The sequence below is a fragment of the Pipra filicauda genome, unplaced genomic scaffold (assembly GCF_003945595.2).
Source record: "Pipra filicauda isolate LSUMZ 115617 unplaced genomic scaffold, ASM394559v2 scaffold516_size422861_pilon, whole genome shotgun sequence".
NCBI lineage: Eukaryota > Metazoa > Chordata > Aves > Passeriformes > Pipridae > Pipra > Pipra filicauda.
The window spans coordinates 103,607-118,270 of record NW_024104661.1 but is presented as its reverse complement, the minus strand read 5'-3'; the positions used below and the strand labels follow the sequence as shown (position 1 = coordinate 118,270).

At 39.6% G+C, this 14,664-nt stretch overlaps 1 protein-coding gene across 1 annotated transcript in view; it reads right to left on the bottom strand.

The window, feature by feature from the left end:
- TBC1D9 (TBC1 domain family member 9) overlaps positions 1-14,664 on the bottom strand; it is a 52,816-nt gene that overhangs the window by 8,158 nt on the left and 29,994 nt on the right. Inside the window, exons 9-16 of the mRNA XM_027729668.2 lie at positions 13,053-13,203; positions 11,288-11,502; positions 9,424-9,541; positions 8,228-8,513; positions 7,392-7,521; positions 3,827-3,925; positions 3,637-3,705; positions 2,028-2,268 (exon numbers count right to left, since the gene is read on the bottom strand). Coding sequence (XP_027585469.1) covers positions 2,028-2,268; positions 3,637-3,705; positions 3,827-3,925; positions 7,392-7,521; positions 8,228-8,513; positions 9,424-9,541; positions 11,288-11,502; positions 13,053-13,203 — 1,309 coding nt within the window. The remainder of the gene's footprint in view (positions 1-2,027; positions 2,269-3,636; positions 3,706-3,826; positions 3,926-7,391; positions 7,522-8,227; positions 8,514-9,423; positions 9,542-11,287; positions 11,503-13,052; positions 13,204-14,664) is intronic.

Genomic DNA, 14,664 nt, shown 5'->3' with positions numbered 1-14,664 from the left:
ACTTCCTTTAGGAAAGACAGACTTGAGTAATCAGGGCCAGAGTTCAATTCTGCTGTTTGGACTCAGTAAGAAGCGAGAGGGCAGTGCCAACAGGTCACCTCCAGAATGCCCATCCTCTGCCCACGCTTGCCAGGACAGCCACAAGGAAAAGGTGACACAGGCATCTTCTGAGCAGATGCATCTTGCTCCAACAAAACATACTTGTCATATAAGATACTTTCCTAGCCAAAGCATATTGGGTTGGTGAGGCAGACTGAAGCAGCTGATGTTTGTGGAATTATTAAAAGTCCTGGGGCATGGTGAAATATGCTCAAACAGATCCAGTGTTGTTTCTGTTGACTGTGTTGCCCTTTCTACCATTCATGTGCTTCTTTAACAAAAGGGGTCAGCAGGGTTGACTTTTTTTAGAAAAAAAAGTTTTCAAGCTACACCACACTGGACTTAGTTTCTGAAAAAATGGGGGTTTGCAGAACGAGCAGTTTTGATTATGTCACTCATTCAAGATTTTAATTCAGTCATGTTGGCTTATAGCCACATTTGTGCATTTTATAATTATTTCTGTTCACAGTGGTCAACACTGGCCGCTGTTCTTATTACTCACTATTGGTTCCAAAAAATGCTGTCTCAGTCAAAAACTGGTTTATTGATATTAACAGCACTCTGTTAACAGCAGGAATAGTTAATTCATGGGTCATCAAAAGGCCATTGAGTGTTACCTGGCAGACAGTCCCTCAAATACAAATTGCTGCATTACTGGGGTTTTTGGGTGGTGTGAAGGGGAGGTGTGCAACCAGCTTTACTGTCACATAGCTATTTTGTACCTGCAAGAGAGCAGGTGTTACCATCATTGCACAGAGGTTTTAATGCAAGGCTGTATTTGGAACCCTAACACTTAAGCATAGTCTTACAAAGAGTTGCTAAAAGCCAGATTGGGAAACCTTTTCTCTCTCAAAAAAGGATCAAAATGTAAAGCTGAAGGAAATGCCAGGTTGCCATGAAATACATGACAGATGGTGAGATGTTGATCACTTACAGGGAACAATTCCTGCTATATTTAAAAAAAGACTGGCCAGCTCCTGCCTCATCTTTGCTTCCTCATGTTATTCCTAAGGCTTGCACATTCCCTGTGTGGTGATACTGACTTTCATGTCCTGAAATCTGGTTTCCTCAAGACCTGCATGGGCCATAACCTTCACAACCAACACTCAGCCTCCTTCTCTGACCTGCACCTCCACTTTCTCCTTTTCAGGTGACTTCCATCCCGCTCTCAGTCTGCAGCCTTGCTTGCTGATTTCAGAAGGAATACAGGTAGTACCTCCCACTGCAAATACCGTGGGGTGCGTTATCTTCCCCTCACGCAGGAACACACCTATGTGCCACCTCAGCAGACTTCTAAAGAGAAGGACTTTTATTCAGGGGCAAAACTAGCATCCTCACTCTAGCCTTTCCCTGCCCCTTACATATGCACACAAATTTCTCAAGAATCTTCTCCATGAACAACTAAGGGAACAAATGCTGCCTCTCTCCTCTTTCCAGAAGCACTAACAAATGGTAAAAATTCCCATCTTTCAGGGAAAGCTTAAGGAACATACAACGAAATGCAGTGTCACTGAGAAAGGAACACTACACAAGAACATACAAAAGGCTTTTCCAAAGGAAATACTCTGACTAGGAGTAATAACACCATTAAGCACACAAATTGGGGTCCATTTCTGCACTGAGAGTTAGTAGTGAGGGAAATCTTCAGATCCTAATGGATGTGCAGTTCAGGTGCTGTCCTTCACCCAGTGTGATACACCACCGGCTAATGTAGATGCAGCTACAGAGACCAGCCTAAACCCCAGTAGGAACCACTGTCACAGGCATGATGACATGAACTCAACAGAAAAGTAACTTATGCAAATTAGCATATGTTAAACTCATTATCTGATAGCTAATATAAGATCTGTGTTTCTGAAGGACGGGATACCCTTCAGAACAAACCATTTTGGTCCCATGATTTTGGAGGTGCCGTGAACCCTCCTTACTTAGCCCAGAGACGAATTCCCGGAAGTTGATGAGCAAGTCTCCGTTTTCATCAAGCAGCCTGAACAAGCGGGCAGCCAGGATATCCGAGTGAGTTCCACACGCCCAGGGAAAGAGGAGAGCGAACATGCCCTTGAACTGCTCGAAGTCAATGCGGTACTGCTCCAGGTAAGGCAGGCTGGGATCGTGCCGCTCAGTGGCATTGCTGTTTCCTCCCCAGTAGCAGCTGGTCAGATGTTCTGCCTGAACAGAAGGTAAATACCATGAGACTGTCAGCACCTCTGTGAACAATTCATCATTATCAGTGATAGAAAAACCTCCCGAACTTGTACACACACACATTCTTAAAACAGTGTAAGATAACAGATGTATTTGAATTATCCTAGCCCTTCCACTTCTGGAACAGGTTTCTCCTCTAACCAGAATAAAAAGACATCCCTCTATTAAAAAAAAAAAGAAGGTAAATCAAAACTTGTTCTGCCTCCTAAGCAGATGAAACATGAAATTCCCATTTTGAGCAGAGCAGTAAGCAGCTGTGACTTCCATATATACACAGGCTTGTTGTGCTTAGTCACCCTGTTCACTCTCATTACACAGTCAAGTCAGAAAGGGGAGTCCTATGAAATCTTTATTTAATCTCTAATCATATGAAAATAGCTGTTTATTTGAAATATTTTTTGTTGAACTCTAGATTCTCAAAAATACTTAATAATGTACTATTCTACTGAACTCATTGAAGGTTCTGATTTTGGCAGCACCTATTTAAAAACAATTCAGAAGCTTAGAGAAAAAGATACAAGCACTGCCCAGTGATCAAGCAGGACTGTCTGACTCAGTCTCACTGATTTCATGGAAGACTGAAAGAAGGTACTGAGGGATTTGGACAGTCGCCAGACTTGTCATTTACAGATGGGAAATTAAAAGTAAATAAATTCTTCATGGTATATATATATATAAAAAAAAAATCTCTGTTATAACAAAACAGAGGACGAAGGCATCTTAATACAGTGTGCATGAAGGTGAAGTTAAAGCATTTAACTTCTCACCTTTAAATATTTGGATCTAACAGCATTGCTGTTCAATCAACTTACAAGGACACATCACTTTGTAACACTAAATTCCCACGTAACATATTAAAGCATTAACCATGGCAAAAATCAGCTATTGTGACTACGAAAGTATTAGCTGTCTCAGACAATAAAACAAAGGTATTTCTCTGCTAAATTCCAAAACTTAGGTCAGGCAGAGAGAGACATAGGTTAGGTTTCTAAAGACTGATCAAAAGCCTCTATCTATTCACTTTTTGTTTTCATCAGTGCAGGCATTTTTTTCCATGGACAAATTATTCATTCATATTACTTTTCCATAGTGAATTATTCACCTCCTGATGTTTTAAAAACGGCTTTTGTTGTTCTTGTTTTTTTTGTTGCATGTTTTTGCTTGGTTGGTTTTTTAAAATCAGTAATATAGCAGTTAATTCACGTTTGTATCAAGATACCCCAATAGTAACTCACAGACTTGACCTGGTCTTTAGAAAAGACACTGTCCCACAACAAAAATAAATGTTTACATTTCCTGAAGGTATATGATCTTATCTTCACTTAGCTTTACCTTGAAAAGAGCATATAGTTCCTCCAGTTCATCGATAGTAAAAGAAGTCTCCGTCACAATAGTTCGTACCTTTTGAAACATAACATTAACAGTTATGGACTTGAAATCCATGTTTCATTGAAAAAACTAATTTGAATTTCAGAAACTGACTGGCCTTAATATTTGCAAAGAAGATTATTTCAGTACTTACCACGTTGCGCTTTGTAGTATCTTCAAGGGTTTGGATGACTTTTAGTCTTTGTTTGAATCTCATCTGTTCAATTAAATCTGCTCGGATACTTCCAAATTTCTTAAAAGAGAAAGAGTAGTACAGGATAGTCTGTGTATTAATACTCAGAATATTTAGCTTGCCTTTAATGTATTTCAGAAATTAATTAAATTATGTGATATACCACAACTGGAACTGCTGTTAAGGCATTTTTTTAACACATTACAAAGTTATGAAGACTTTATGAAGACTTTATTTTTCCTGATAACTGATTTTCATTTGAAAAGGCCTTTATTAAATTTCAAATTCTCACATTTCAAACTGTAATCTCAGTAATTAGAAACTTGTTGCCTGGCAAAACTCTATGAATAGATTGTTTCATTACTCCACCTGCAGGGTTTTATTTCAGCATGTCCTGGAATGTCTCATAATCATGACAGAAGAGAAGATATTTCAACTAACTTGATCTCTATTGGCTGAGACAGTATAGCAGTCCTTACATTCTCAGGATCTGAAACCAAGTATCAAGAATGCAACTTCCATCAGGAAAAGATTATTTTAAGTACCCAAGTCTTATTTTCAGAAGTTTCTTTTACAATGCACATAACAGTGTCAGGGAGCTCCTGAATACAGTACAGAAGCATCCTAGGGGAAAACCTATTAGGAATAATATTCCATATTTTCATAAGCAGAGAATCTCCAAGATTCATTTTTGTAGAAGTATTATAAGCAGAAGTCTCTTGCCACTCAAAAAACACTTGTAACATACTTAAAAAGGCACAGATGATCAGCAGGAACAATAATGCCAGACATCAAGTACACCACATGTAAAACTATAAAGGGGTGGCAAGATGGATTTATATTTCCAGTGCAAGTGCATCTACACAAGCAGGTCATAATTTGCTGTCACCTTCTTGTATGATCAAATTAATGCCAAAGCTGCATCTTTATCATGTACCTCGGGAATAAAAAGACGCTTAATTTACCTTGAGTATTTTGCAAATAAAGAACTCTTTTGACAAAAATGGAATCTAGATAAACATTTATGAATATCAAGCATCACAGACATCACAAAACCTTAAAAAGACAGGTATTTTGGCTCTGAGACCAGATCTATTCCAGCAATCAGAGTTTATTCGCTGTTCTGTAGGCCAAATGAGAAGGTCTGTCCACATCCATAAAACTAAGACTCATGCAGCCTACATACAGAAAAGGAAGGTTGCATGCAATTACCTTTTGGGAATGGTGCCTGGCCCATTTTAACTTTCGAATTGTATAAGGAATTGTTGGAAGTGTGTCACCTGTTTTAAGTCAAAACTGTATCAAACCTTTCAACAGCACAGATCTTTGAGTGTCAGCTGTTTGGTTAAAATGGCCAAGATCCAGAGACTACTATAGACACAGCTTAAGTGTTTAAGGTCTATTTTCTTTTCCAAACTAACACACAAATCCAATGAGTTAAGCACATCACAGCTCTGAACAGGAGTCTACGCTCCATTGGCAGCTAGTGAACTGTGCACAGGCTTTTAAAACTGCAGGGATTATACCTTATTTCAGCCACTTCTATTATGAACATTATGACACTAGGGTCTATGGCTTCTGAATTAAATGCAATATTGAATGAAAAGATAAAGAGATTTCTTAGTAGAATGTATTCTCGGTAAATAAAAAAAAAGTACTGGCAGTGTAAAATGCACTTGTTATGTATATTCTCTTATTTCAAGAATGTTTTTCCTTTGAAAGTAGAGAGTCTCCTCAATACCATCGGTTAATTATCAAAGAATTCATCTAGACCACTTTAGCTTTCACTGGAGACTTCTAATATGTGCATCTGACATGATTACCTAAGAGCTGGACAGAGTCAGAGCACGATGGAAAGCAGCTCATCATAAAACAATCCAAACATTGTGCTTTTGCCAGTGCTATCAAGCTGTCAGGCTCATCAGGTTCCCATGACATATATCATAGGACAGTCTGCAAGGTTTTCCCCTTTCCTTGGGGGTGGGGGGTGTGTGTTTGAGGGAGGGCAAATGTCTCCAAGAGAAAACATTTTCTTCAGCTGTAGGTCTTCCTACTTTTTGTAAACAATAAATGTCTAAAAGATGAAGATGGATTAAGATGGTTACCCAGCAAGCACCTTTAACAGTTTAAATTCTAAAAAAATAACCAAAATATGCTCACTTACTTGGTATTTCCCTCTTTGTGGCTGTAAGAAAGCTAACAGTGAATTCCCAGCCCTGACTGCACATAACTAATGGAGAAACATTACAGATGTAACAGATGCCTTCAAGTTTTTTTATCTTAATAATATACTAATGAATTGTTCGGGTCTTTTTAATAATCAAATCAACTAACAACAGTGACTCTCCTGAAACTAATTCCCTCTTTGCAACCAACTCCTGCTTTCCTCACAGTTCTTCACTCCCCATGCTATTTGTTTTGCCTATTTATACTGGAGCACAGAGGGTTATCTGGAAGGAGCTACAAGGTTCTGTGCTGCAGAAGCCCCAGAAAGCCAGACTGGCTCTGCACAGAGTCAGGTTATTAATCTAAAAGCAGTTAAGCCAATGCAAGCAGTCTTCACGGCAAGGAAAACAGAAAAATACAGCGGAAACAGAATTTCACATAAATGCCCTTCTCCCCATTCTAACATTGGGTGAACAACTTTGGGTGATACACTTTGCCCTCCAGAACAGAATACTCTAAGGACCACCTACTTCCTTATTAAACAGCTATCAAAGCAAGGGGGTTTTAGGAATATAGGAAGTGCCTTTGAAAAGGTTGTCCTATTTCTGAGTATGAACCGACTTCTTGAATGCTTGTTCAAATGTCTGTTTATGCTGCATGTCAATGGAAAGAAAAAAGGAAATTAAGGAGAATAAATCTTTAAAGTTACTCCTTAATTTTTATAAAAAATGGCTATGTCAGTGTATATGAGAGGCTTTTAACTGATGGCTTATTTTCAAAATTTAAGGACAATAAAACCAGTTTTCAGATTATAATTGGTTTTGAAGGCTTTGTCCTATGCTTTATAGATATTAGTTATTACCAAATCCTTTCATTTGAAACTTTTTTAGCTTTGGTGATAGTAGAGAATATAGTGGCCCATGGTCATAATCAGCACTTGCTGAGGGGAAATAAAAACAAAAAAGGTAAAAGAAACAAGACTCCACTGGTAATACAAAGATCTTTTGAAATTATACAGATTTCACTAATATTTCAGTTTGGAAAGGCATGAAAAAACTGAGATGAGAATTAACCTTTTTCAAATTACAAGTTCAGCCTTTTGTTTGTAAATCACTTTTTGCTTGTGGGATGTTCTCCTTTGAGTCCTCAGGCTTCTATATAAAACATCTCCAATTAAAAATTTTGGTTAAAAGAAAAAGAAAGTCTAACCCCTCTCCCTTGGCCCACTTCAGCCTTCTGAGTCTGTATTTCTTTTATGTTCTTTCGGTTTCCAGCAAAGTCAAACTATAGAGCATCAAATTCCTCTGTGAAGCAGAAGTTGTGTGCGTTGGCAAGTTCCTGTTAGGGAATCTTATCCTACCTCATAGGAAGACCTGATCAGTCTGAAGATATCCACCTCAGGATAAGGCTCTACATCATCACTGAGCAGTGAGTGAAGATGAGGAATGGGTGGAAGAGTGCTGTCCTTATTAGTTACACTGTCCAAGTATCTGGTGGGAAGAAAAAAGAAGAAATGAGAAGCCCAAGATACATTTTTATCTTCCTTTCTGAGGGTTAACAGAAAAAGGGTTACATATAGATTATTACTTGTAAAAGTTACCAAGCTGCTCTCTAATAAGAGTAAGGCTAATGAAACTTATCATGAATATAAATTGCAAAGTTTCAGCAGCATCTTGGAAACTAAGCACCACTGCCAAACATAGGAAATCAGAGGTTGCACTCAGCGTTATCAGTTTGTATTAAATGACTCAAGCCCCTCTATTAACCAGCTTCCTGTTTCACTGAAATCTATTGATTCAAGATCCTACTTAATTCTTCTGAGTTGTATTTAGTCCATTCCCAAAACAATTTCCCTTGACATCAAGGCTTTATCTTAGTAACATTTAAAAGGCAGCAGGCAAAAGATGAAGTAACAAAACCCATGCAATTAACTAAAATAATCAAACAAATTAGGTTTTTATAACCAGGTTTGGGAAGTTCATTTGATTCTCTTGAAGAATTTATCTCTTGTTGGTCACTTAACATTGTTCTAAGATAACATAAATACCACCTTACGGGGATGAGAGAGGACTATAGGAACAAAGGTTTACATACATGGTACTGGTTTAAATTCAGTATTTCAACATAGAAGACAAACCAGAAAAGTAAGCAAAAAGAAAAATAAAATTAAGATACTTTATTTTCTGTAATAAATACCTTCCCAAGACTGTCATGGCTTCTCCATCATCTTTACAGTTAAGCAGCTTGTCTACATTAGCTTCGAGGACAGCGAGTGCTAATTGAAATATCACCTTTATTCCTTCACAGAAGAAACAATCCACAACCACCACTGCACTTTCAAATGGCATTACACTGAGGAAAAGAGTGAGGAACCAGGACAGGGAAATGGTGGAGATTACACCCAGGTCCTGCATGCAGTCATAAAGCTGTGGAATGTAGTCACGAGCCAGCTCTTCAAAGACACCCTGATCCACCAATGCTCCTGTTGAAAATAAATAAAGTTGAACATCCATTAATTTGGGAGCAACTGACACATTGCCATTTAGGGGAGAAAAAAATATATACATATGTTATATATATATATATATATATATATATATATATATATATATAAAAGTACAAAACCTAAAAATATTCTACACGATGCTTACACACATTCTCTCACTTTCAGACAAATAACAGATTCCATTACACTACTGAGCTGTACAGACAAATTGAACTGTAATATGGTTTATTCTGCTTTAATTATATACTTCACAATAGCTAACAAAGGGTCAATTTGGTCTAGCACCTAGGCATAAGGTCTCAGCATCACCCGTTGAACGAGGCCAGGGTGACTGGGAAGGTTTGGAATTATTTCAAGAGAACCCCATGTTATACATTTTTATGCCATAACATCAGTGTCTTATGCAGGCCAGGAAAAATCATTTCTAGGGCTGAATGAGTATCTCATGTGAGCTACAGTAAAAAGAGTTTCCATGATAAATTGAAGAGCCCCTTCCACCTACACAAGGAAACTCATCTGACTACAGGAGGTAAACAGGCACAAAGACTTCTATTGCAAACTGCTAAAGCTCCTGTTTCTACCTTACCTTAATCAGATAACTGGATCATCTAAAATTCAAATTTTAGCCTCCCATCTCTTTTCAATTTACTTTGTTTAAGCCCATTTCAGAATGTTGTTCAATCCTAAGTGAAAAAACTATTAACTACCACAGTATGTGTTTAAGGAATTGCTTCTATGCTCCTGAGCAAGCTGGCTTGTCACTGGCATTCACGTTTGTATCTATGCCACACATACATCTACACATATATTTGTTTCAGTACAAATACCACCAATTATTTTGGTTATTTTTTGTACTGTCTTTTTAGAAAACATCCCCATGACATACCAACAACCCTTGTGTTGTAGTAGTCAGGTAGCATCCGTTCACACAGAGCCACCAGCAGCCAGAAAGCTTCCTCCTCTTTTGCATAAAGGAGGAGCACTGAAGTGACAATATTCATAGCCTAAAAGAAAGAAATATAATTATTCAATACCTAGCACAGTACCTGGGAAGATAAGTGGTTAGGAAATAAGCTACATCTCCCCCTGCAGACCCCAAACTGTTCAAGTATTTCCCTGTAAAAACAGCAAGACAGTGTTTTCCCAGTGCTCAAAGGAAGACTTAAGAAAGCCTCAAAAAAATCACAAAAAATTGTTAGTTTTCTTTTCTTTTTTTTTTCCTTTAGAAAAAGAATAAATCAAGATTTCTTTTCCTAATCAAGGGCCAACTCAGATCTGCAAACATCCCATTATACTGATACTCTCCCATAGGTGCTCTCGTGGAATCTGGGTCTGGTGCAGCCAAAATACCTCTTACAGCACTAATGATGCTCCAGCACTCCTTGCAGAGGCTGCCTGTGCTTTCTGCTCCCACGGAAAGGTCAAGACAGAGCACCTGTGAGCTCAGACAAATGCCTGTAAGGGTGTCATTCACAAACAACCAGAGCACAGTGAAACACAAGTGCCTTGCTGTTGTTCACTCTTCACATTTGAATGTGGACATGACAGTTTTCTACGGCCTGTTTGACTCTATTTCAAATATCACAGCACTGTACAATGACCTCGAATTGTTTGCTTACAGCCTTTGACTAGACTGCTGTTAGTCTGAAGAAATGAAGTATTTCGGTACTATTTTCTTCTCAGTTTGTCTCCTAAGGAATTCAATTTCAAATCCTGTAGCGTTTTAAGACTCCAGTTTGATCATTACCTGTCTGAAACCACAACTAAGGTCTCAGCTGAAGCTCCAAACTATGTTACAGCTCTGTCAAAGTCTGTGTTATTCCTTTTATCTTGCCTACCATGTATGAAATACTTCAGTGCTTGAATTCTCACTGTAGCGTTCTGAATGTCATGGACCAAATCTCAAGGCTATTAATTACTGTGACAGCTTTAGGAACCAGAATTGAAGTGTCTTTCTACCATTCCCCTGTTAAAGGACCTTTGCAAATGTTGTTGAAGCTATTACTTAGTATTACATTTGTTATTAAATAATTTATGATGGCATTTGTTAGAACTGCTTGCACTTACTCGTCAGTCTTAACAGTCAAACATTAATTAGGCTTCCTAATACTCATGAATTTAAGTTTCCTTTTTGCAAAAATATGTAGGAAGGAAAAAAAAAAGGCCCAGGTGATAAGCCAGATTTATATAGCAAGAAAGAAAGATTTAGGACCAGAAGCTAAAGTGACCTGAATCACAGGCATAGGAACACCAAACCCAGCATTAACCAGCATTAACTCTATGGATACATGGTTGTGGCTCACAGTGATGAGGTATCTTCTAGGGTGCTTTATTTTTTGACAAGTGGAGAGTTATTACAACTAATACATTGAATAATTAGATAAATATTTAATGCTTGAAGGTTTTTTTTGTTAAAAAGCATCTTTCTTCATGGTCCATTTGTCATTTTCTGTAGATGCACTTCAGGATGGCTCTGTCCAGTTTCTAGATTTATGGGCAAAACATACAGAAAACTTCACATCTCTCAACATGTGCTGCTAATACTGCTGTCAGAGTAGCTCCTCGTGTCAAATCCCTCTGAGCTCAGCATTGCTGCCATTCTGCAGTGCTGAGGTGTCAGCTCACAAGCATTATCCACACGCCAGTGCACTTCACACAGCTGAACACCCATGTGCACAGCTGAAGGAACAGGAGTATAAGGATAGAAGTGGAATTCCAGAAACTGAAGGAGTGCAGGGCGTTTCAATTACCTGACAATATCCTATGTTTGGGTTTCTAAAAGCATAAGCTGTCAGGACTCTCCTTAGAGCAGCAATACCCATCTCATTCTGGAATGCAGGGTGTTCCGGGAGGGAGCGGTGCAGATCCCTCTCTATCTCTTCTGTAGCGAGGTTATATTTTCCCATCGATTTCTCCACTAGGTCCTCATAATAGCCAGGATGAGTGGCCATTTCATTAATGGCTCCTGAGAGTGGGAGAACAGTATTAAAACCAGAAGAAAAAAGGAAGAGTTGGCAGGTACAGTATTCCAACTTGATGATCTGCTGCCCTTTCCTGTCATCTTGAATATCACCAAGCATCTCAAAAGCAAATATGAAATGTTATTTTGGTAAAGGTGATTAAAAAAAATAAAAAGGGTGTGCTTATGTGATTATCAGCCCGTCCTGTCTTCTCCTCTAGTGGCACTTTTATAATGAGGTTAAAAAAAAGGAAGATAAAGCCTGTCTCTCAGCCAGAACAAAAAATGAGGCATGAAGAACAAACCATCTATGCAGTCACATGGTATCATGAGCTCCCTCCGCAGATGGCTGCGGGTTTGGCTATCCTAAATAACCCAAAACATGCCTCTCTGAGAAAGTTACTTGCCCTGAGGAGGGCAAGTAGATTAATGTTTGGTTGCAGAAAGTATGATACATCAGCCAAAAGCAAGAGACTCGTGAGTTCTATTCCTGCTTCTGAAAATGACTCTGTCATCTTGGGCAGGACACAGCCTGTCTTAGGGATACCACCACAGGCTCACAGAGTTGCTATGAGATTTCATTACTGACTTTGAAACTTCTCTGGAAATGAAAATCAAGCATCAGTAGCACAAATGGAAAATATTAGTTATACATACACCATGAAAATTGGTCCAAACTAGCTGCTAATCAGACACAAAACGGAGCTGTGCATTCCTGTGTATATTTTCTAAAATCATTTGATAATGCCCAGCAGCACAGAGATGTACATGATTAAGCATTATTAGGGAAGAAACAGAAAACAAATCAGAAAGCATCATATAAAGTCTCTGGTGAGCTCATATCCTAAATGGTGTGGGTAGCTGTGGTAACTATTTTGGGGTGGGCTAGAGCTAGAGAAGGTATACAGTAAGTGAAGGGTTATGAAGAAAGCCTGAGGTTGGGTTGATTTCCACATAACTAATTAATAAAATTTTAAAAATTAATAAAATTCTTCAACTTTGAAAAAAAGGCCTAAGGGGATACAGATCTAGAGAATCCTTCATGGCACAGAAGATGGACAGAAGTATTTTCTTACCATTTTTCACATAATGGGAACATCTAATAAAATGATAAAGTAACTTTTTTTTGTATTAATAACAAAAAAAGATAGTGGTTTCATGCAACATGTGTGAACTTTGGAATTCCTTGCAACAACTTGCTGTGAAGGCCAAAAGCTTAACTGGATTCAGAAACTACTAAGTAAATGGGAATGAGGCTTGCTGGTAGATGTTGAACATCCAGGAGGCCCCTAGACTGCTGGCTTCTGGTAACAGAGTGTGCATTCTGCTTTTTTATACTCTTCCCTAAATTTGTGAGCCTGTTTGAAGAAAAGGTAATTACTAGTCTAAACAGAACTCTTGTCTAAACCTGTCTGGTGCCTGTTAACAATCACAACCTTACTTACTCCATATATTTTCAGACACTTATTATCTGCACCTTTAATCATCTTTGAAATCTTTTTTTCCCCTTCATGCTTCTGCTTATACCCCACAGTCACATTCAAATGAATACCTACCTGAAAAGAGTAGCCAAAGTTCCCCTCTCATGCTTTCTGGAATGCCCTTCAGCACAAGGTCTCTGGTTTTCTCTGTACGATACATACAGACTCCTTGGCCATATTCAGCAAAGTGAATCTTCCAGGCCTGTTCCTTCAGGAACTCTTTAGCCTAAAAGTAAAGGAAGGCAGGCATAAAGATGCAGCTTCTCTTCCCAACACTCTGCCCCACTGAAATCTTAAGTGCTAAAAAGCCTACAATGTCCTAACTTTCCAAGTGAGCAAGAAGTAACTTGGCTGCAGTCCAATTTTCTTCTTAGTGGGCTTCCTAGTTTCTATCCCAGTAGACCTTGCTGTTAAGAGAATGATATTGAAGCAGTCTGTACTGGGTTTCTGTCGCTGGATTTTGGTAGCAGGGAGGGCTACAGGGATGGCTTCTGTTAGAAGCTGCTAGAAGCTTCCCCTGTCCCGTGGAGCCAATGCCAGACGGCTCCAGGAGGGACTTCCTGCTGCTGGCTGAGGCCAAGTCAATCAGGAGTGACAGTAATGTCTCTGTGATAACATATTTAAGAAAAGAAGGTTGTTGCTCAGAAAGAATTCCAGCCAGGGAAGAGCAGAGTGAGAACATGGGAACAACGTGGACACCAAGGTCAGTGCAGAAGGAGGGGCAGGAGGTGCTCCAGGTGCCAGAGCTGAGGTCCTGCAGCCCGTGGTGCAGCCCATGGTGGGGCAGCTGTGCCCCTGCAGCCCATGGGGGACCATCGGGGTGCAGAGACCCCCCTGCAGCCCTTGGAGGAGCCCAGGTTGGAGCAGGTGGATGCATGGAGACTGTGACCTTGTGGGAGGCCCAGGATGGAGCAGGGTCCTGCCAGAGACCTGCAGCCCATGGAGAAGGAAGCCCATGTTGGAGCAGGTTTTTCCCAGACTTGTGGCCCCTGTGGGGGACCCATGTCAGTACAGCTCATTCGTGAAGGACTGCACCCCATGGAGGAGTGACCCATTGGACAGCAGTTTGGGAAGAGCTGCTGCCTGAGGGATGGACTCACACTGGAGAGGTCCATCAAGGACTGCCTCTTGTGGGAAGCACCCCACAGGGGCAGGGGAAGGGCTCCTCTCTCTGAGCAGCGGCAGAAACAACTGACTGCAACCCCCATTCTCCATCCCCCTGCACCACTGGAGTGGAGGAGGGAGAATATGGAACAAAAGGTGAGGGGAAGGTGTTTTTTAATACTGTTTTATTTCTCGCTCTTTGGCTCTTATCCTGTTAGTAATAAATTTAAGTACTATCCCCACTTTGAGTCTGTTTTGCCCATGAAGGTAATCAGTCACTGACCTCTCCCAGCTGTTATCTCTACTCATGAATTGTTAATTTTTTTTCTCTCCTCTGTCCAGTTGCAGAGGGGAGAGTGAGAGAGTGGCTTTAGTGGGTACCTGCCATCCAGCCATGGTCAACCCACTACACGGTTGTACTAAAGAACAGGAACACAACCTCTCCTTTGCTTTTTTTTCCCTGTAGTGAAGCTATTTCTGTTGGTAAAACAATGTCATGTTCAACGCTTTATTTCTGTGAAAAGTACTGCCTATTAGCTCTGGATGAGACTCTTCTGGGTCAGAAACATGGTTTTTAAAGAAA